Source organism: Macrobrachium rosenbergii, chromosome 41, assembly GCF_040412425.1.
Source record: "Macrobrachium rosenbergii isolate ZJJX-2024 chromosome 41, ASM4041242v1, whole genome shotgun sequence".
Classification (NCBI taxonomy): Eukaryota; Metazoa; Arthropoda; class Malacostraca; order Decapoda; family Palaemonidae; genus Macrobrachium; species Macrobrachium rosenbergii.
In genome coordinates, this window is record NC_089781.1 from 84895607 (window position 1) to 84921313 (window position 25707).

The window sequence follows — 25707 nt, forward strand, 5'->3', positions numbered from 1 at the left end:
TATTCGTAACAAGAAAAAGATAGCCAGAACCTCACTCAACATTACCACATTTATTGCCATTATGATACAAAAAAAAAGCGGAAACACCTAGTATTCTTTTAGCTTTGCTTTTCTTGTATATTTATATATATATATATATATATATATATATATATATATATATATATATATATATATATATATGTCCACGTATTACTAAATTAAATACACATACAAGTGACCGTAATTGCTTTTAATCCTAAAAAGATTCATCGAATGATTTCAATGAAAATCGCGTGTTAATTTTCACTCGGTTTATCTAAACGACGTTGATTCTGCCCCGGGTACAGAAAGCAGTTCTGTGTAATCTCCAGGGACCGAATGAACATACCAGCACTAGATAATCCAAAGCTCATTGAGATTACTACTGAGATTACATTCACGAGAGGCAAGATGCTCAACGGCATGCGGGGATTCCACAATAACCACCAGGAGACAAGCTTTGTTTTGTGATAATACGATCAGCAGGAATACGTTATCACATTATACGGTATACAACTGGGGAGAGAGAGAGAGAGAGAGAGAGAGAGAGAGAGAGAGAGAGAGAGAGAGAGAGAGAGAGAGAGAGCAGTCCAATTCACACTTCAAATTTTCGAGAGAGAGAGAGAGAGAGAGAGAGAGAGAGAGAGAGAGAGAGAGAGAGAGAGAGAGAGAGAGAGAGAGAGAGAGAGTCCTTCCTTCCCATCCCCCTGTTGCAAGTTTTAGGAGGCGTCGGGAGGAGGATTCGCCAAAATGAAGGGTGTAAATCAGAGGAGCATACCATTCCCCCCCTATACCCTTCCTCTACAGCCCCTCTATACCCTCCCTCTACACCCCTCCAACGGCAGTAACATCTCAACCCCCCACCCCCATAAACCCCCTACCTATCGGGCTTTCATCCGGTGATTTAACCATGTAATTCCACAGATGCTGGAGAAAAATGAGCATGAGGGATAGAGGAGATTCCTTCTCTCCTCACTTCTCTCAATCCTCCTTCAAGACTGAGGCGCTTTTGCAATACGAGGAAACGGGAAAGAGAAACTAATAATAATAACAATAAAATAATAATAATAATAATGTTTTTCTTGAAGAAAACAATACAGTATATCAACAATCTACAAATAAAATTATAGGGATTACCAGAAGACAATAAATAATAATAATAATAATAATAATAATGTTTTTCGAAAAACATCTCAGTATATCAACAATCTACAAATAAAATTGTCGGGATCACCAGAAGACAATTTTAATAATAATAATAATAATAATAATAATAATAATAATAATAATAATAATAATGTTATTTTTTAAGAAAACACTACAGCACATCAACGATCTACTAATAAAATCGTGGATGTCCCCAGACAACAACAACAATATTGATAAGAATAATAATGTATTATGTAAAATAGTGAATTGTACTAACAACAACAACAACAACAACAATAATAATAATAATAATAATAATAATAATAATAATAATAATAATGATGATGATGATAATAATAAAATGTTTATTATTATTATTATTATTATTTCCTTCATTTTACCCCTTCCAGGTCAACGTAACTTCCCAAATCGCCCACCATCTCCGCAAACACTCCATTGCCCGAATAATCAGGCGGAATATTCAATTCTGGAAACAATTATAGATAACAGCGCGCCAGCCGGAGTCTTGCTGCGATAAGATCATACTGTTATTTGCAGCTGCTAGAGATGGGAGAAGAAATCTATCCTTGTTCATTTAAACTTTAAATCTCTCTCTCTCTCTCAGTGAAAACAGGAGGATACGCGTTTTTTATGGGTTTACTTAAATAGTATTCTCCTCTCTCTCTCTCTGTGAAAACAGGAGGATACGCGTTTTTCATGGGTTTATTTAAATAGTATCTCTCTCTCTCTCTCTGAAAATACGAGTTTAATGCTTTTATAGGTTATTTTCTTTTACGTTTCTTCTCTCTTCATGCATTTTCTTCTCGTCTCTCTCTCTACCTGATAACAGAATGCTCTCTCTCTCTCTCTCTCTCTCTCTCTCTCTCTCAAAGCAGGCGACGAAGTTGAGCTTGGCAATCTCCTTTAATGTACATTACTATTAGCCAAAGAACTCCATTTCATATCTGTCACATCCTAAGGCATCATATATCTTGGAATACTGCTGGAATAACCACTCGAGGAACGTAATATACCAAGACAGCTTAAAGAAGACAGTTTTCATGGTATAATGAAACGTTTCTCCTGAGCACAACTCTCATCTTTATTTATGATGTACACATGCACATAACTAATACCCAAAGCAGACTGCCATAGAATAACCTGTTTATATGTGAAAAACACGGCAAAATATAGATGAATATAACTTCAAGGGATGAAAAAAATATTTACAAAGTTTTTTAAGTGTCAGAAAAACCTGTTTTCATGAAACAAATGTTAGTACAAGAATGTGATTGATTTAATGTCTGTAAGGTATGTGAATGACATATACAGACAAACGTTCACTGATGCATAATCAAAGTTGTAAAAAAATTGTTTAAAAGTACCCTTAATCACTTTCCCTCAGTCACAATTTTCCTCTTTTGCATCGAAATAAGGAACACACGATATATGGGGACTTAATAAATCCTGTGATGCTCAGAGGATGGGTTTGGAAGGTGTAGTGGTGTGTTGTGCAAGGGAAGGGGGGGAGGGAAGTATGTGAAGGAAAAAAGGGGGGGGGAGGGGGTTACTCGTCTTAGACATCCCACACTCCCCTATTTAAGTCATTTTCTTCATTAGTGACTTTCCGGGAGAGTCAATTGAACTGATTGCGTATTCAGCAGCCACTACAGTTTTTAACATTTTTGTCCATTGCCTTCATTTGCCTAGATTCTTTTTCCTCACTTGCCCTTCTCCCGTCTCCTTCTCCTACCTAAGGTGCTAAATCGCCACTCCCCCCTCTTCTACCTCCCCCCACCCCTTCCAACAATTCCTTTTTCCCTTAAAGCCACCGCTCAATCTTCTCAGTTAGATTCTTCCTGGGAAATGACTTCCATTTTTAGTCATCTTCCTAACTTCATCAAGATTCATTTCTGCGGCGTCTTTTTGATGGGCTTTACTGTAAATGAATCTCGGTATGCATTCTAGGTAGTTAACCTATATTTAGGAAAATGAAATTTACCCTTGCTTAAGCACACAAATATTCTTGATAAACGTCCGGCAAGTCTATTGAAGACATCACCAACCGATAACTTCCCTCGACTGGTACATTTCAAGTTAAAGAGAACATTTACCACAGCAGACCGACTGGTAAGTAAACATGCAATGATACCAATACATCATAGGCAAACGCACTCAGACCTGAAGGAAAAAAGCCCCTAATCGGATTTTCCGACAAACAGCCGTACCATGACTTGGTAACTTTCTACGGATGTAAAGAATCCATACAAACTGGTACAGTGGCCTCAAGTTGGCAGCAAAGTCTTCCTCATAATTTCCTCATCTGCTGTACTTAATTTTTTTCTCTTCCTCTCCCTCGTATTTAAACTAGTGCCCCCTCTTTTTCCAGCCAGGCTGGGTAACTGGTTTCCTATTTCATGAAATGAGCAGTTTTATATAGGCACCATAAATGACTGGCCTGTTTGTGTAGCTTTAATAATTAAATAAGAATACGATTATATCATTAGTTTTTAATTATTGTTGTTATCTGCAGTAGTAGCTATATATATATATATATATATATATATATATATATATATATATATATATATATATGTGTGTGTGTGTGTGTGTGTGTGTGTGTGTGTATGTGTGTCTGTATGTGCGTATCTACTACTGAGATTAGATGAAGATTACCTTAATCCCCGATCAGTTTTCTCAAATTGTTTAATAAACGTAAATCTTACAGAATCCAAGACTAATAATTTCCTTACTCCCAACGATAGAATGAAAAAAAACCTACGAGAAAACAAGGCAATGAATTATCTACGTACCGTCAATAAGCACTGTCTCCCTGATTTACATAATCAAATATTCACAATGGAGCTCAGCTTACCCAATACTATTATAGTACCTCCGGGTACTAGCACCGAGAGATAAGAAAAAAACTTCTCCCATACCAACACAAGGCAATGAATTATCTACACAACAATAGTCTATTTCGGGGTCTAAGCCTCAGCGCCAAGACAATGGAAGGGGCTCCTTGGACTCCTTAGCGGTTAGGCTTAGTTGAACGCGTTAGTCTACTCAACAATTATCTAGATAAATAGAGGATAATGAAGATAATTATTATTCAACCGAGGGGTGGGGGGTTTCGCCAAAAAATTCATGTACGGGTAATGTTATTTATAATACTAAAGACAATAAACAATAATTGTTCATAAATTCATTGCCGAAAATAGAGATTCATGTGACTCATAACATTCGCCATTACAAATATAGATAAATATTTAATTAAGCAGTTCCTTCAATGAAGACAGCTATTGTTCATAAATTACAATGAAGTGAATTTGTTCACGAAGTCTTTATTTATTGCATTTGATCATTTTTATGTGAGGAATTCTCTCAGCATTTACACCGTGATTTTCAATTTTAATTCTGAATTACTGATAGAAAAATACAGTCACAGGCTGAAACACAATACACAGTTTTACGTTAAAGACTTCATTTTGATATGAGAAAGATGAAAACAAGTATGCGTAACAATTTTCCGTTGCAGTGTTGAATTACAGATAAAATAAATGACGCAGCCACAGGTCAAGCTTAGTTGCAGAGTATCTAAAATAAAGACCCAGAATTTCATTCCGAAGTCGAAGACAATGCAATATAGCTCTGTACGTTGTCATGGTTTAGGGACTCTGCACGTTGTCGTGGTTTAGGGACACCGAACGTTGTCATGGCTTAGGGACTCTGTACATTATCATGGTTTAGGGACACTGAACGTTGTCATGGTTTAGGGACTGTATGTTGTCATGCTTTAGGGACTCTGTACATTATCATGGTTTAGGGACTGCACGTTGTCATGGTTTACGTTGTTATGGTTTAGGGACACTGAATGTTGTCATGGTTTAGGGACTCTGTACATTATCATGGTTTAGGGACACTGAACGTTGTCATGGTTTAGGGACTCTGTACGTTGTCATGGTTTAGGGACTCTGTACATTATCATGGTTTAGGGACTCTGTACGTTGTCATGGGTTAGGGAGACTGTACGTTGTCATGGTTTAGGGAGACTGTACACTGTCATGGTTTAGGGGCTCTGCACGTTGTCGTGCTTTAGGGACACTGAACGTTGTCATGGTTTAGGGATTCTGTGCGTTGTCATGGTTTAGGGAGACTGTACGTTGTCATGGTTTACGGGCTGTACGTTGTCATGGTTCAGGGACTCTGTACATTGTCATGGTTTAGGGACTCTGTACGTTGTCATGGTTTAGGGACTCTGTATGCTGTCATGGTTTAGGAAGACTGTACGTTGTCATGGTTTAGGGACTCTGTAAGTTGTCATGGCTTAGGGACTGTACGTTGTCATGGTTTAGGGACTCTGTACGTTGTCATGGTTTAGGAAGACTGTATGTTGTCATGGTTTAGAGACTGTACATTGTCATGATTTAGGGTTTCTGTACGCTGTCATGGTTAAGGAAGACTGTACGTTGTCATGGTTTAGGGACTCTGTACGTTGTCATGGTTTAGGGACTCTGTACGTTGTCATGGTTTAAGGACTGTACGTTTTCATGGTTTAGAGACTCTGTACGTTGTCATGGTTTAGGGACTCTGTACATTGTCATGGTTTAGGGACTGTACGTTGTCATGGTTTAGGGACTGTACGTTGTCATGGTTTAGGGACTGTATGTTGTCATGGTTTAGGGATTCTGTACACTGTCATGGTTTAGGGACTGTACAGTGTCATGGTTTAAGGATTCTGTAAGCTTTCATGGTTTAGGGACTGTATGTTGTCATGGTTTAGGGATTCTGTACACTGTCATGGTTTAGGGACTGTATGTTGTCATGCTTTAGGGATTGTGTATGCTGTCATGGCTTAGGGACTGTACATTGTCATGGTTTAGGGATTCTGTACACTGTCATGGCTTAGGGACTGTACGTTGTCATGGTTTAGGGATTCTATAAGCTGTCATGGTTTAGGGACTGTACGTTGCCATGGTTTAGGGATTCTGTACACTGTCATGGCTTAGGGAATGTACGTTGTCATGGTTTAGGGACTGTACGTTGTCATGTTTAGAGACTGTACATTGTCATGGTTTAAGGATTCTGTGCACTGTCATGGTTTAGGGACTGTACGTTGTCATGGTTTAGGGACTCTGTACGTTGCCATAGTTTAGGGACAAGTAGGAAAAACTTATCCTCCATTACACCTCAGCTTGCATAAATCAACAAGGATAAACACCCGTAGGTGGGTAGTGCCGTCAGTGCACCTCACGGGGTGCACTGTAGGCATTACTAAAGGTTCTTTGCAGCGTCCCTTCGGCCCCTAGCTGCAACCGCTTTCATTCCTTTTGCTGTACCTCAGTTCATATTATCTTTCTTCGATCTTGCTATCCATCCTCTCCTTACGATTATTTCATAGTGCAACTGCGAGGTTTTCCTCCTGTTGCACCTTTGCAACCTTTTACTCTCAATTTTCCTTTCAGCGCTGATCGACCTCATAGGTTGCAGCACTTGGCCTTTGGCCTAAACTCTGTATTCCATTCCTTCCAACGACGATAAACAGTGATGGAATTCAGGTGTACAGACCAGGGGAATTATTACAAAATGTTCTGAAACATAAAATACATTTCCAACCAGTACGAAATTAAAGCAGTACCAATATCGAGAGTTATAATACATTACCAATATCTAAAAAAATAATATCTGTCTCTAACTATGTAAGCACACTTATCAGTCTAACAATATCCAAAAAGAAATTAGATCAGATCTGAAATATGAGATGGTTATGTACAAACACGATTTCCAATAGCGGAGGGATCTTATTACATTGATCTATCCTCCTAAAAAAACAAAACCGAGAAAGACAGTTATAGAGATAGATAGAGGACGGAGGAGTCATGGACAGGAGATATAACGAAAATTGAACTGGGGTCGCAATAACAATGGTCATTTATACGAAAAATAAAAATCCTTCACAATATTAATGTACTTGCACTGAAATAAATCTCAACAAGGATTTCTGAACAAGCGTTTATAAAACCTGCACATTACAGAGAGAGAGAGAGAGAGAGAGAGAGAGAGAGAGAGAGAGAGAGAGAGAGAGAGAGAGAGAGAGAGAGAAATAAGCATTGGTTACTGCTGCAAGTTGAAGATGCCTCCTCGAGATACGTAAGATATGAAAAGAAACCAGAGGAAGTGACTCCAGGGTAATAAATGGGATCCAATAATCCATGATGGAAGGAGAGAGAGAGAGAGCGGGGGTGGGGAGAGAGAGAGCGAGGGTGGGGAGAAGGAAATCAGGAGGGGGGAGGGGATAAGTGAGGAAGGGAGGGATGGGGGGAGGTTAGGAGAATGAACAGTGAGGAACAAACAGCGAGAGAGAGAGAGAGAGAGAGAGAGAGAGAGAGAGAGAGAGAGAGAGAGAGAGAGAGAGAGAGAGAGACGAGTGCAATGGAGCCCTGTTGCATGGGTATTACTTCTCCACGGTCTGATGACGTAGAGTCGTTAATTCCGTGCATTACGGCTATCTCTTCAAGTTGGTCGACCACGGACGGCTTCCACATCGACAAAGCCACTGTGAAAGACGACGACGACGAGAGAGAGAGAGAGAGAGAGAGAGAGAGAGAGAGAGAGAGAGAGAGAGAGAGAGAGAGAGAGAGTGTTGGTGTAAAATAATATATAATCTGAATGGTAAGGGGTGTTGCTGTAAAATATAATCTGACATGGTAAGTGGGTGTTGCTGTGAAATATAATCCAACATGGTAAGGGGGTTGTTACTGTAAAAGATAATCAAACATGGTAAGGGGGTGTTGCTGTAAAATATAGTCTGCCATGGTAAGGAGGTTTTGCTGTAAAATATGATCCGACATGGTAAGGGGGTGTTGCTATAAAATATAATCTGACATGGTAAGGGGGTGTTACTGTAAAATATGCTCTGACATGGTAAGGGGGTGTTGCTGTAAAGTATAATCTAACATGGTAAGGGGGTGTTGCTGTAAAATATAATTAGACATGGTAAGGGGGTGTTGCTGTAAAATATAATTTGACATGGTAAGGGGTGTTGCTGTAAAATATAATCTGACATGGTAAGGGGTGTTGCTGTAAAGTATAATCTAACATGATAAGGGGGTGTTGCTGTGAAATATAATTTGACATGGTAAGGGGGTGTTGCTGTGAAATATAATTTGACATGGTAAGGGGTGTTGCTGTAAAATATAATCTGACATAGTTCGTGCAACAGCAACTTTACTGAAGACGCACACAGACCCATGTATATAAATACATCTCTAACAAGCTATGCCTATAAATGCCAAATAAAAATACAATGAGTCGACGAATTTACTGAAGAACAAAACAACATGAAAACGAGAAAACGAGCGAACATAAAACAAACTTAATATAAAACGAACAAGCGAGAGCTTGCTTGCATAGCACTGACGCACACCTTCAACTGAGAGCAAAAGACAATGTACAAAAGGAGAGAGAAATAAAGAAAAAAGTGCGATATATAAAGGACATGAAAGAGAGGGCACAAAGAGAATAGGACTCTACCCAATCAAACGCATAAAGAGCTATGACAAGAACGACTGCAAGGAGACAATGGAGTCGCTCTCTCTCTCTCTCTCTCTCTCTCTCTCTCTCTCTCTCTCTCTCTCAAAGGCACAAGGGCAGGATTCAAGAGAATTCACACCATGAAAGTTTAGGGTTTAAAGTCACCAGCAACAATGACTGCTGTTGCCAGTACTGTTATCTGACGGCACAAATAATCTTACTGATGACAGTAATGACAATAAAACCTGAAAAATTAGCCCAAATTCTGTCACTTCGAGACCTGTTTTGTGTCAACAGCCTAAATAATATAACAGAAGATTTCTATTAATCTAATAAAAGGGTCACATATGGGATTATAATAATTACATATCCAGACGAAATACGAATAACGTTATGCGATGGCAAATGATAATCTAACAATCAATTGAATGAAAAAAAATTCCTTCTTGCGTAATAGTTCTCTAAGGACCTGGCAACGTCCTGTGCTGACTTGTGTCACTGACAATCGCAGATCCCAGCTGTTTAGACACTCGAGTTCCAATTATTAATCCAGATTCATTTACAATCCAGACATCTAATTATTTTCCATTAACATTCATTGTTCATTAACGTTAATTCTTCATTAACCTCTGTTGAGAGTTTAGTGACAGGAGTGCATTATCCCAAAGGTAAAAAATGTTGGTCGTGCTAATTGGCATTATTTTTTTTTTTTCTTTTTGGGCAAAAATCGAGTTACATACACGAAACGTTTCAAAACATGAGTCATGCATGCTCTCTCTCTCTCTCTCTCTCTCTCTCTCTCAATAAATACGGCTTTTCATGTATTATTGCTCATATATATGAGAATGCTCTTCAATTACACACTACTTCATTCTGACTCTTTCTTATATGCAGCTTATTAACTGTACTTTCATGGCCAATTCACACCAATTTTCGTTTAAAGTTTCTCTTTTCCTTGCTACCTCCTCCAATAAGCGCTGCTCATCGGCGATTATTCATCATAAATTTTATACTCATTTCCACTTATTGTTCTCTACCTCCTCATCATTCAATTAAAATCTTTTTCAATTATCGCTCTTTTTCCCTCTCTAAATAAATCTCGTCAATAATTTATCATAGATTTTATACTTATCTCCAACGATTAGTTTTGTTCCCTTCTTCAACATCCATTTTAACTCTTTTTCAATTATCGTTCTTTTCCTCCCAATCAATGCTATTTATCAACCATTTGCCTTAGATATTTTACTCATTTCCATATGCATCCCCCCCTCTCTCTCTCTCCCTCTCTTTCTCATTTCCATTTCAAATACATTTTAGTTCATTTTCAATTGTCGTTCTTTTCCTCCCAATCAATGCTATTTATCAAACATTTATTGCTTTATATTTTATACCCATTTCCAATTGCACCTCTCTCTCTCTCTCTCTCTTCTCATTTCCATTTCATATACGTTTTAGTTCGTTTTCAATTATCGTTTTTTCCTCCTAATCAATGCTATTTATCAACCATTTATTGCATTAGATTGATTAGACTTTATGCTCATTTCCATTTGCAACCCCCCCCCCTCTCTCTCTCTCCTCATTTCCATTTCAAAAGCATTTTAGTTCACTTTCAATTATCGTTCTTGTCCTCCCAATCAATGATATTTTTCAACCATTCATTGCTTTATATTTTATACTCATTTCCATTTGCACTCTCTCTCTCTCTCTCTCTCTCTCTCTCCTATTTAAAAGTTAAAGACTCGGTACTGACCGGTGTTGGCGTCGATGGTGAAATGGGACTGCGGGTTTCCAGCGGTGATGGCGAAGGTAAGATTAGCTCCCGGATCGGCGTCCGATGCAGCCACAGTCACCACAACGGTGTCCGGTGGAGAGTTCTCGGCCACTCCCGGCCAGTACACCGGCCACGTGCTCAGGGGCCGGTGGTCGTTGACGTCTTCCACAGACACGTAAACCTGCAGGAAGCGAAAACGAAAGGCGTTAACGATTTACCTTCTTCAGGAGTGTCTCTGAATACGAGAAGCCTTTCATAAAAGGACATATTACGTGCATCATTAATTTATATTTAAATGGTACAGTTTTAAATGTCAGTGACTCTTTACTTAAAATTAAGAAAATATTCTTAACAGATACCGAAACAATGCTTACATCTGTATTATTTTACAGTAAATGTTCTACACCTGGAGGAAAAGAAGAGGTCAAAGATAAAAAAAAATAAAAAAAAAAAAAAAAAAAAAAATATATATATATATATATATATATATATATATATATATATATATATATATATATATATATACACACATAGATATATAAATACTGTATACATATATATGAAACTACCGTCTAGGGAAGTTCTTATCCTTGAGAGAACACGAGGACATAAACACTACATTGCAAAAGCTACCACTCAAAATGAAAAAAACTATACTTTACAGCGGAAAAGATTTATGCATTTGTATTATTTCTTTTAAAGTGTCACGTTTAATAAGACCTTGTACGCATTGCGAGAAGATCAAATTAAACGACCATGTTAAGAAACCCTTACGAGTACGGGAACTATTAAAAATTACATTGCAAAATGATGTTACTTACGATGAAAATATTCTTAAAATATGAAGTATATATCTGGAAAAAAAATATTACCTGGTGTAAAAAAAATGTTCTTAAAACCCCTGATATGCATATGGCAAACATGTTACTTTATTTGAAAATTATCAATATGTAATTTCGGTCAACGTTTATGCAATTCTGAAGAAAAGGCAATGCCTAAATGTTATGGGAAAAGTCGCCACAACACCAGAATTTCTTGTGTTCGAACTCCCACAACGCATGAACTGCATTTGCTTTACTACGACAGTTGACATCGGAATGCGAGATTGCCTGATTGATTGATTATGTCTATTAAAACTGGCGTCACAACATCTAGGTTATTGACGCCGAGATAAATGTAAATAGAAAACTAAATATAAATAAATAAGTTTAAAAAGAATTTCAGATAAAAATATACGAGAGAAGCTTGCGCCTTGCCCAGGTCAAAGCTGATTGACTGATTTGGTGCGTTAACTGGCATTACACGCCGATGGCAAAAATACATTATTTGCTAATGTAATTTATGGAAAAATAAGTCTTAACGAAATTAAATTATGACCTGTTAGTACACTTCATACCTTGGTATACGAATGTCGTCGACACGAGACTAAAGTTTCTTGCCAAAAGTGTGCAGAAAATCATTTTAATTAATTAAACCGTTTAATTTATGAATGCCCTTGTAAGTTATACTTTTATTAAATAAAGTACCATTGCACAACAAACTAGATTAAAAATTAAGTCAATTAATCAAGGGATCTTCTTAGGAATCAACTTCCAAACGGCTTCAAGCGTTGCACTAGTGATTTGCAATGCACAGTACATCCACCTATCCTTGTCTGAATACAATAACAGTAAAGGATATATCAAATTAAAAACTGCAATATTACTTAACGCCCTTCTTTCAAACTTTCCTCCTTTGCCGCGGGAAATGAAAAATCAAAAGAATTAAAATAAACACTTGAGTTGAAAACTTACAATCGTCAAATTTCGAAAAAAAAAAAAAAAAAAAAAAAAAAAAAAAACCTTTCTCTTCCTTTGTATTTTTTATCCTCGCACTTTTACTGATTATTTTTTCCTCGAGCGACTGTCGCCATTTCTACACAGCACCTTATTTAATCACGCGTTACCTGCAAAACCTTCTTGCTTATGTATTACCCCGACGCCAAAAAACCCCCTCGCTCCTCCCAGAGGGGAATTTCTAATAATGGCTGACACGCCAAAAGCGTAATCTCGGGCTTGGGCGAGGAAGGGGGCGGGGGGGGGGAGACTTTAATACCTCGAAAATACTTTCCACGACAACGTCTCGATCTCGGTCTCGATACTGCTTCCTTCGACCACGGAAAGTGGATTGGCATCGCAGTCTTTGGTTTTAAGGGTTAATGGCGTGGCTTTTGCGCCTTCCCTAAAGTGTACAGTAAGAGGCTTAGGGGCCCTGTGTTGGAAGAAGAATGATAAACCGCTTATGCATCGTCCACCCCCTCCTCCCATAAGACATTCGCAACTTTGAAAATTTGCTTTTTTTTCAGAGTGAGAATTCAGGAGGCTTCGCCGTTCCCCAATTCACGACACCATTTTGGTTCCCCCGGATTTCTGTCCATTATAAATAAAGAAGAAATATAATAGAATTAATGAGGAAAATATAACATTCGGATACGAAATGCTCTACAGGCAATAGCCAGGAGTATCAGACAGCCACCTCAATCTCAACAAATCCTTGCATTCGTTTGCTGAATATTCTGGGAAGTAAGAACGCTCGTGTTCTTTCAAAACCTCAGAAGAACCGAAAGCTTGTCAGAGATAACAGGTGTTAACACTGGCTTAAGGGTGTATTACAGAAACACGCCTGCTAAGACTAAGAGGCGAAGGAGCACTTGTTGAGAGCTTGCATGCAAATGACTAAAAAAAAAAAGGGTGGGGGAGCTTGGCACTGACACAAGAAAATCTAAAAATTCTGTTATAAGTTCTTCTTCACTTCAGAAAGAAAAAAAAGTAAAAATGAACTAAACACATATAATGCGCAGATTTTTATAAGGTCGAAATGCATCGCACAAAATCATCAAACAAGTAACAGGGAACTGCTATCACTGTTTTTGTCAATATAGTGAGGACATTTTTATCTAACAAGATGAAAATGCCATTCATTTGCTGTGCACGTTTCTACAGAATAAAACGCAGATCTTGTCCTTCATATTATTTTCTGTCCTCAGATAAACGAATAAAATGCAACGAAGACACTTGCAAACTTTTATATTATATAGCATCCTCTCTCCTTAACTCGAAAGGGACCAAGATTGGATAAACACTCTTAAATGATGTTGGGGATAACAAAAACCATGACCTTGAATTATCATGAGGTTAGACTACTTTTCTAATACAGTTTTTAGGTTAAGCAGGTGTTCCGCCAGCATGGGGCTGTTGTTCCTTCGGGCAGCTCTTGGGGATGAATAAAAACTACAATTCAACAAGTGGATTTGGAAGTAACCTAAAAAATACCAGACGACAACCAAAAGTGGTTTTGAATGAGTTTACTAACAGTTACAAATAATAATGACTATTACAGCATTATAATGATGGTGGTGATATTCTCACCTATAATCTGTTCCCTGCATGAACTGAAGGCTTCAGTCACTGACACACTAGTTCTTTGTTTGTAGAATTATGCAGACGAAAATGTCCTACCAAAAGTGGTTTTGAATGAGCTTAATAGCAATTAATAACAATAATAATTATCAAGGCATTATAGTCATAGTGATTTTCTCACTAATAAACTATTCCCATCATGAACTGAAGGCGCCAGTCACTGATACATTAAGCTTGATTCATGAACAGGAGCACCTCTGGCGGTAGGTGCAACTGCTGAGTCATTGCAGACGCCATATCTAGCCGGCGTGTGCCGGATGGTGACCAAATAAGAAGTGCTCTTAAATCTTGGGATCTGCAACAGCCTTAGGTGTGATTTACAGTGCTGGATGCACCTTGTTAGGAAGAGCACTCGGGCACACTTCCATTTGCATTTCTATATATTTATTTTGGTTATAACAATTTATTTAGTACATTATCTTATTCATATTATATATATATATATATATATATATATATATAAAATATAATATATATATATATAAATATATATATATATATATATATATATATAATATATATATATATATCACAAATTAGCCACGCAATTCTTATTCGTGTTATGCAGCAATGAGACTGGATGGTTTGGAGTCCAGACTCTTTAAATTGTACTTTGTAAATTAAACAATCTGGAATCTACACAGTCCCGTCTCACTGAAGCCTAACAAGAGTAGTAGTAAGAATATATATATATATATATATATATATATATATATATATATATATATATATATATATATATATATATATATATATATATATATATATATATATATATATATATATATATATATATATATATATATATATATATATATATATATATATATATATATATATATATATATATATATATATATATATATCAGATTTGTTCCAGTCTTCTTACTTCTTCTTTCTCACCTAAGAACATTCTAATTTGTGGAAGTTTGTGGTGCACAAAGCATTATGAATAATAATAGTGAAAACACGAATTTGACACAGAAGCAATCATACGATTGTTGGTTATTAAAGCTGCAACGTAAATTCTAGATTATTCCTATAGCCTTCAAAAAGAAATAAAGAATAAAGAAAAGGACAGTTTACATTTGCGGTTCGGTTATATGAACACTGCCATTTGTTTTTAAAGATATATGAACACTGCCTTATATATATATATATATATATATATATATATATATATATATATATATATATATATATATATATATATATATATATATATATATAGAGTACTGTATATGTAATGGGTACATATATACATATACATATGTACATACATACATAATATATATGTGTGTGTGTGTATACTGAACACAAAGTTGCTTGTACCCTTATGCGTGCACACGTGCATGGCCCAGAAGACTTACCACAGACGAATCTAATCGCATGATAAAGTCATGCACTGCACAACAACAACACACACACACACACACACACACACACTTTAATGCCATCGCATGAACTGCATTTAAGCCTGAGAGACAAAAAAACAAAGGGCCTTTTTATCCCAAATAAAAAAAAAAGAGGCCTGGGGCTCCAGAGTCAACCCCCTCCAAGAAGAACCTTCAAACGCACCTGCAGAAAGCAGCAGCAGACATTTTATTACATTTTATTAAATTTTATTTTGTGTTCTTTTCTTGCTGTTCTCCCTCCGGCCTGGGCAAATGAGGCCCCGCCTTTGTGAAATCAGTAAGTAGAGCTTAGACTCCTTTTTGCCTTTGTGGTATTTTTCCCCTCTCGGAGATGGAAGCCCTGAGTTGTTAAAAACCAATTTTCTCCCGTTTTTTTCCTTGTGGGGTTTGCTAAAAGCATGTATGTATAGACAGCATTGATGAACAATATACAGACGTTCATATATGTATATACATACATACTGTATATATATATATATATATATATATATATATATATATTTATATAACTGTACTATTTAGAATATTTGTGTACTATTTAGCATGCAGTTCACTATTTAGAATATTATGTATATTTAGCATGCAGTTCAATATATATATATATATATATATATATATATATATATATATATATATATATATATATATATATATATATATACATATATCATATATTTCTGTATTTGCGTACGATGAATTCAAATGTTACTTGACCCAATTCATTCTTAGCCTTTGAACGCCTAAATACCGTCACCTTCTGACTCTAGGGATTATATGTGCGCGCACACGAATGCGCACAAAATGGATAAAAACAAAAACCGGCGAGCATGCGTGCCAGTCGCAATGGCAGTGGAGGAGGTGGATGGCCGGGTGCGTTGTCTTCATTAGCGGTAATGAGGCTAAATGCGCATGGGAAACTTAACTACTTCGTTCCCTCCGGGACACTTGAGTGTCTCCTCCTCGACTCGGGGCAATTAAATTTCCTTCCTTAGGGCTCTTCTCCTTCCACTTCGGGAGGACGGATAAATCGATGTTAGTCAATAACGTCTAGGACAATTTCACCTGGGCGGCATAGCAACACCTCGGCCTGCTTCACCCCTACACCCAACACCCTCATCGTCTTATTTGTACGCCTGCAGAGGAAACTGCGTTTTTAAAGCCTGTGACGATTGGCAGTACTGTTGGAATTTCTTTTTTGATATGTACACATGCACACTCACAAACACACACACACACACACATACATACATGCAAACATACGAACCCTGGTTGGACCTGTAGTCTCAAACCACCCAACATAAAGGAATGACTATAATTGGCACAACAAAATGACGACCAAAAGAGAAATTAAAAACCAATGGATTACATATAAAAGGAGAATTCAGGATATAACTCAGCACTCCAACAATTATAATGGAAGCCTCAACAGCCAACACATAAATATCAGAATTCGGTACATGAAAACGATGCACCAAATTCAACATAAAAATTAAATTCCTCCCAAAACAATGATACACAACCCTCAATTACGAGCTGCAGCTTCATGTTAAAATTACTGAATAACTGAACACATTCACATGATGTTCCTGACCTTTCAAAACACAAGTGACCTATTCTGTGGACTTCTGGTTTCTTTGCAAGCAGATATTTTCCGCACTATAATGAAAAACATATACGTTACGTATAATATAGATATATGTGCGAAGAATGCAAAATTAGCAAGAATTTAATTGCTCTCCAGTTTAAGAGAATCCCATTCAAGATCTACATAGTATGTCTGTCAGTGTGACGAAAGAAAATTTGTCGTTTGTAAGTTTGTCACACTTACAAACAACATGCTGTCTTTTCAACCGCTGAGCCAACTACACGTAACACAAAAAACTGTACACATACATACATACATATATATATATATATATATATGTACACACACACACACACACACACACATATATATATATATATATATATATATATATATATATATATATATATATATATATATATATATAGAGAGAGAGAGAGAGAGAGAGAGAGAGAGAGAGAGAGAGAGAGAGAGATACCTAATGGTACAGTAATGGGTAACTGGCGAGTCAAATATTATAGACAAGCTTTAATTCTGACTATTCAGCCCATGAGAGAGAGAGAGAGAGAGAGAGAGCGCCTGACCTTCACAGGGAATGTACATCAATACCCACAGGGCATGGCCGAAGCGGCATGCCACATGAACAAGTTCCTTCAAATCCAATTCTTGTCTCCTGGGTATCCGGAGAGTGATCTTGAAAACCCTTCCTTCATAAATAGCCGCTTAATATATTCCAGAGCACGACAGACTTTCCTTACAACAATATATTTCAAGACGTCTACCACGAGATATTTTTAAAGCATTGCAGTTCGCTAATTATCATTCTTATAATGTTACGAGCGTTCAAAAATACTTATCTTAAAAAATAACTAATCAGAACTGTTTTTAGTTAATACACCCCAATTAATTCTATGCTCAACAAAATCAGTTTTCATGACTGCGATGCAGAAATTTTTCACAGGAGTTACTGCAATGATTCATACAGGCACCTGTAGAAAAAGATTCATGCTTCATGTTAACTGAAATGATTCTGTACATTCACAAGTTCCGTCATTCAAAGAAAACACTGTTAACTAACAATGTTATATTTGCCATATAATGATGTGTAAAACATCTGTATAAGAATTCCATGTCTCTTCGGGGAATACGGAAGGAAAGGTATAGAAGAATTATGAAACCTGTGATGGCATCACTTATTTAATATAATAATGGATGCAGATGGCAGAGAGAGAGAGAGAGAGAGAGAGAGAGAGAGAGAGAGAGAGAGGACAATGCCTGAAGGCTGAAGCAGAGGAATAGACATCTACCATCTGTTACGTGTAAAGGACCTTTACCACCGGCACCAACCTTCCGTGAAACCACTGGCTGGACCACAGCAGGTTGCTCAGAATTTGGTTAGGGGGGGAAAAAAGGAACATGTTATGAATATCTTATAAAAGATTTCACCCCGGCCGGGTACGGATTACTCAATAAGCTTCCCTGAGATTACCTTGGCGAGGTCCTCTTGTTTTGACGGTATACTGTACATATAGACGGAGCATTGAACACTAACTTCTGTTGTTTTCTCGCTTCTTCTTTTCATTTCTCCTGCAACTGAAAACAGTTACCTAACAACTAAGTCCCTGTTTCACTGCCCAGATCAACAGGGTCATGCTGGATTTTGGGAAATACTCACATACCGCCTGTCCCCATTCTAGAATTGAATGCTCTTCATTCAGTTTATGGGCTGGACGTCCTACGAGGCCAGAGAGAGAGAGAGAGAGAGAGAGAGAGAGAGAGAGAGAGAGAGAGAGAGAGAGAGAGAGAGAGAGAGAGAATTATTATTTACATTACTAAAGTTGTGTTTTCACTCCGTTTTGTTTATTTGACTGGTAGTTGATCAGTTGCTTTGCGGGAATACTTAAATAAATTAAGATCTTCCGGGGGGTTTGTACACAATTTCTGGGGAGACGAGGCCTTATTTATTTATTTATTTTTATTTTTACTTTTTTACAAATTTTTTTTACCTCTATTAGTACCAACCAAGTAGAGCATTGATTCTGACAATAAAACTGACTCTTGCTCGTTACAATATGTCATTAGTTCAGATGTCCTAGTTAAACAGACAGGAAGCTGTTCATGGGTGAAGCATTCCGTCCCAATTTCTACAACGATCGGTAGTTGGTGGTAAATCGCCTCAACACCTGTTGACGAGTCAAGTACATCAATAAAATTACGAATAAGAAACCTAAACGTAGCCCCTTCCCAAATGTTAGCCTTGGTGGCATCCGCCATTGGCAAATATACTCGAATTTATCAAATCAAAACCTTGATTTTTATGCAGTGTGATACTAAACTTGCTCGTCATTGACGCGTTACTGTGCTCCAAGTTACTGAGTTAAAAAATCTGGCTTTATTCAAAGAGGAAAACTGTTCTCATCAATGGCAAATTTAAGGTTCACTTGGAAGATCTATCCAATACTAGACAGTGTTACCTAAACAGTGCGATATACCCATACTGTACTGAGTATCTCACAGGAGGCATACGCAAGCCCGCATATCATAATTCATGTAAACAAAGCAAGTAGACACCATTTACTGACCATTTACTGATGTTACCATCTGTCACCACTACAGATTTGCCCACACACACACACACACACACACACGAACACACACCCGCATGAATACAAACAAACCAAATACACAACGCACACAAAAGACACTGTATTACTTCTTGCGTTACCACAAGTCGTAGACACAACTACAATGAGTGTCCGCTTCTAAGAAACCTCGCCATCTTGCCACTCCACTCCCATTTCTTTTCTAGGAGGTCGCCAATAAATAGACGAAAGAGGACACTACAATTACCACCACAAATGTACAATAGCCCTTCTTCTTTTTCCCGTAGTCTTTTGACATATGACACTGCTACGCTATTAATGGGGCCCTCATATAAGGGGCTCTTCCCTTACTTCGAGTCGTGGCCATTTCCTGTTTCTCACTGAAGCAGGGCTCTCTCTCTCTCTCTCTCTCTCTCTCTCTCTCTCTCTCTCTATATATATATATATATATATATATATATATATATATATATACAATATATACAATATATACATATATGCATACATATACATATACATACATATATATATATATATATATATATATATATATATATATATATATATATATATATGATGATAAAAGGCCCATAGTATACTGTTAGATTACAATAAAAGACATTCATATACATACATACATACATGCTCACACACACACACATACCTTTCATGTGGTTGTCTAAGTATACATTTGTCACAGTTTTTGACAGTTTGATATGACTTATTGATATATATATATATATATATATATATATATATATATATATATATATATATATATATATATATATATATATATATATATATATATATATATATATATATATTCCATGTATCTGTCTGCACTGGACCCTTATTTCAGGATATTAGACAATTCTTTTTCTCATTTCTTAAAAAAAAATTATACACAAAGTCCTCTACTGAAGTTTGTAGGGAAACCAAGAATATGGAAATATGAACATAAATATTGATACACACACTGACCTTTTCTGCACACACACACACACACACACACACACACACACACACACACACACATATATATATATATATATATATATATATATATATATATATATATATGAGTTTTAAAGGCCACTCCTACCTGACACCGGACTGAGTGGGGATATGGTAACGGTTGTGTATGTTCGTCAGTACTGTTCTTGTAGTATATATATTTGTGACTTCTCACACTCTGTATCAGTCCTTCGTCAATGGCTTTGAAATAAAGTCGAAACCGGTCAGGACCTACACCCTGTTTCTTATTTTTCACCTGTGGTAATGTGTGATAAATGAATCACGTACAAAAGTGATAATAATCATATATATATATATATATATATATATATATATATATATATATATATATATATATATATATATATATATATATATATATATATATATATATATATTATCTAACAATAAACATAACAACACATCCAACCACAGTAACCACACACACAAACATCACCATTTACCCACCTACGCCAGCTTAAACGTACAACGGCGTCCTCCGCCAAATTACGATGCGTTCATCAATACACCGATGCCGTAAAGGAATTCTCTTAAGCCCAAGAAAATCTATTTACACTGAGGTATTTTCCTTTGCCATTTCCATCCATTCCATGTCCAGTCATAAAGTATAAAAGAATGTAGGAATGTGTGAAAGAAAAAGAATATTTTTGTTGCGTTTGTTTTCGAGCGAAGTAAACGTATTTAAAAAACACAAAAAGGGCAGTAATAAAAATGGAATACTTTTGAGCTTTTTTATATTGTAAAAGCGATAAAAATAAGCTAAAATAAGAATATCTGACGGTATAAAAGCGTAGCAGTTCGTCGCATTAACGAGGATATTTCCCAGGAGAGATCTTTTAAAAATATCCGTGAACAAAAAAAAAAAAAAAATGAACGGTTCACGAGAGAAAATTTGCTTGCAAAAAAATGTCCAATTCTTCCTCGGTTTCATGATCAAAGGGACTTATGAATATCGTAAAAAAAAAAGTTATGTTCATCTCTGCAATGGTATGAAAGTAAAAAAAAAAAAAAAAATCCAAAGGTTTAAAAATTTCAAAATATAACAGAAAATTAGCACGAACGAGAATCGCAACGTACAAAAGTTGCTTCAACTTTTTTTTTTTTTCCAAATACTTTTGGAAGGTAAAAGTATTGACTGACTGAGATGATTAACTGGCGACAAAACAGAAGAGAGAAGAAAAAGCGGGGAGTGAGGACAGCACGGGTAAGGGCTTTTGTTTTTTTCTTTGGCTCTTGTAGCCCTGATAACTTTGTATCGATATCGAACGTAAAATGTCTACAAAATTCCTCAATTGCACAACGTAAAACCAAAGAAGTTTATTTCCATGGAAGCTTACAAAAATTACAGCGAATACGGTCACCTCCTCCAAACACGCACATACAACCATACACATTCAAAATCTCAAATACGAAAGGAATACGCCCTTCCTCAAATCTACAGCGCAAAAACATTTAACAAGTGCCCTACGAAATTTCGACTAGCATAAGAACAAAATATTGAAAAACACATTTCAAGTGAGACAACTTCGAAAATTCACTCAAGCTAAAATTTTAGAGCCTGTAAAAACAACTCTGAAAAAAAAAAATAGCATTTTACGCTGTTTCCTTATAAAATGTGTTTAAGAAGGAGCTTCTCATCTTCAATGACAACGAAGTCAACTAAAGGACTTTTCTATAATAATGGAAGAGTTTTATTCGGTTAGTTATCCCCATCCAACGTTAAAATACTCTCTCTCTCTCTCTCTCCTAAAGCCTGCGTGAGTACCAGTGACTATCCATTTCGGATGGTAAGCTTGTCTTCAACAAAAAACCCATAACAACGGTTCCAGGAAATCATGCGCACGCGCAACCGGAGATCTTCCGTTATGCTTTTGGCCTACGCAATCACCGTCCATTCCCTGTAAGTCAAAAGACCCCTAACGAGAGATGCTGGAATTTAAATGGATCTCCCCCTTTCGACTATGGATGTAATCGGCGGAGTCTTTGAGACTCCACCCTTACAGCACAGTCTGTAATGGACCAGGGAAGTCGAGGGGATGATCTTGTATGGGCTGTAACCCATCACGATTCCCTCTACCTTTTCAACGGATGCCGTTATGGCGAATGAGTTATGGGTAACTCCTCCAGTCGACCTCATACTTTCTCTTCGCCCGCTTGATTTACAGGTTTAATTTCTTACAAGCTTAATAGGTTCTCTCTTCATCGGCTCCTCCCCTCAGGAATACACAGGAAGTTGAGGAAAGAATGGCTAGTGTTGTTCAAAATGTGGACGCACACACACAATGACCTATTTTTCTAGCTACGACAGCCGCCACAGAGTAGAATCAACTCAAGCGGAAAATGAGAAAAAAAAAAAAGAATGAAACACACATGAAAATAACGGGCATCTATAAACAAATCGAGAAACATTTACATGAACGCATTAAGAAATTGCATTTGAACAAGAGGAAAAAACAAAATTAAATAAAAACGAAAACAACAAGCAAGAAATCAATGTTTTACACACACGCACACATATTATATATATACTGTATATATACACATAGTATATATATTTATATATATATATATATATATATATATATATATATATATATATATATATATATATATATATATATATATGTGTGTGTGTGTGTGTGTGTGTGTGTGTGTGTGTGTGTGTGTGTGTACGCATAGCAATTTAGAAAAAGGATGAAAACACACACACAAAAATGAACGTCAAGATTACTTTGGATTTCCATTCTCCGGCTTTAAAGTTATTTGTTACTGTGGCATCAATATCTCGAGGACGGAATCGATGAGACAGATACGAACCACAGCATACGAGAGGGACTCTCATATCATATCAACATTATTGTGAATATTCGTAGGAATGTTGGTAATATTGCAGGGGATATTCGACCATGGGTACTGCCAGCAATGAATAGTGGTTAGTGAGAGAGACCCTTTATTTAGGAATGCTACGCGTGGACTACACACACACACACACACACACACACACACACACACACACACGAAAAATCAGTGTTTCCAATTTACCCAAAGGTGAAATTTGATAACCACAACTTACTCTGTGTGAAGAGTTTAATACTTAAAATCCAATGAATACTAATATGCTAATCATTAATATGTTAATAATAATTTCTGTTTGATGAAATACTTGCACGATGAAAATAATCTTACATTAATTTGTTAAATTGCAGAAATGCAGTCAAAAGGAAATATTACTAAATACAATCTCCCGTTGTCTGAAGCATAATAAACTCTTAATATTTTATCGATTGTGCTAAAAAGTTCCATGAATAGACGAAAAATCTTCCTTTTTACTCTCAAATATTCTAGTGTAAAGTATTCGACAGCGAGTTTTGAAGAGCACTTTACATAATTTAAAAGATTTCATTAATAAAATCCAGTGGATTTATCATCTCAGGTAGTAGCCTTTATTGGTAAATACTAAGCAAGAGAAAACTTTCCTTTATTTTCAAATATACAAGTCCACGGAAAGCTGTATTTCAAATAATACACATCACTGTCTACGTCTAAAAGATTACGTTAAATTTTACGTCACCTGGAGACATAACCAAAGTTTAGTAAATCGTACAGACGAAGATGTACGTCTGATACAAAGTTTTTTTTTTTTTTTTTTTTAATTCGTCACTTTAAATGTCCCTGAAGGGTATGAAACCCAACGCAAGACTTCCATTTCAAATCTGAATGAAATAAAAGGTCAAAAAGGGTTCTTCTAGTTCGGCTACGCCCAGTGGCCATGGGCAAAGGCTGTCCGAAATTCATCTACGACGCAAGGCAAGGAAAGTGGTAGCAACTGTTAAAAAGTCAAATTCCCCAAGCATTATTCTACTTGTTTTATTACTTCTATGAGTAATATACGAACGATTCAATAATCACACGAGTTTTACATAAAAAAAGAGCACTGCCACTTCAAATACAAATATGACCACATAAGCATCGTGTGATAATGCACAAATATGACCCAAACCAGCATTATTACTTATATATAAAAAAATGAGAAACTAACACAAGTTCCTTACAAAATGTAACACAAATGTCATACGTGCCACACAAGTATTACGTAATATACACACATATGACCCAAACCAGCATTATTATTTAAAATATCGAAAAATTAAACACCGACACGAATTTCTCAACAAAGTATAACGCAAATGTCATACGTGCCAATCAACGGGAAAGTCAAGAAGTTAGTCTCGTAGCCATGACGAGGGATTTTCACTAAAGTCGTGCACAGAGGCCTTTTACACAAATTACTTTTCACTCTTTCATGAGGAGAACTCTCACTCCGGGTCGGCACTAGACATCAGGAGCAATTTGCTAAGCTGAAGAACAATACGACTAATGGCGTGTGGGTATAAACTGGATCGGAGTATTGGCTTCTCAAGCAGAGGTTATTGCATAACAGAGGAACATCCCCGCTTGCTTGGATGAAATGCTCGGGAAAGAAAGATGCAGACAAGAATGTTTGTGCAAGTGTGTAACAGACAAGAATGTTTGTGTACATGTTTGTGTGTGTGTATATATATATATATATATATATATATATATATATATATATATATATATATATATATATATATATATAATATATATATATACACATACATACATACACGTATATCTAGATTTGGCAATTAAAATAATGAAGTAACTACTGACCTGTCCCTTCTATTAGGATGAACCACTTATTGACGTGTCCCTTTTATTAGGGTAAACTACTTATTGAAGAGAGAGAGAGAGAGAGAGAGAGAGAGAGAGAGAGAGAGAGAGAGAGAGAGAGAGAGAGAGAGAGAGAACAATCTAATTACCAGTTTCTTCTTTAAGAGGGAGTGAGAAGTAAAAAAAAAAAAATTGAGGACGGAAAAAAACTGTAATCAAGGGAAACTTCATGTAATGTATTTTAAAGACCTATCACTTTAGGCAGAAATTTAGAAATGTGTGAAGTGGTCTGACTAGGTGGAGAATGGATAAGGCCACACTTGTGAAAAGGAAGAGAGCGCCAGGAAGGAAAGTTTTTAAAAAGAGATATTAAACTAATGATGTGAGTGGGTGGAAGAGAAGAGGATCAATCATTTATTTGTAATGGGGAAGAGGGAGG

At 36.5% G+C, this 25707-nt stretch overlaps 1 protein-coding gene across 1 annotated transcript in view; it reads right to left on the reverse strand.

Annotated features, from left to right (window-relative positions):
* The window catches only part of LOC136826950 (fat-like cadherin-related tumor suppressor homolog), a 279927-nt gene that overhangs the window by 88371 nt on the left and 165849 nt on the right, over window positions 1–25707 (reverse strand). Inside the window, 1 exon segment of the mRNA XM_067084546.1 lies at window positions 10454–10655. Coding sequence (XP_066940647.1) covers window positions 10454–10655 — 202 coding nt within the window.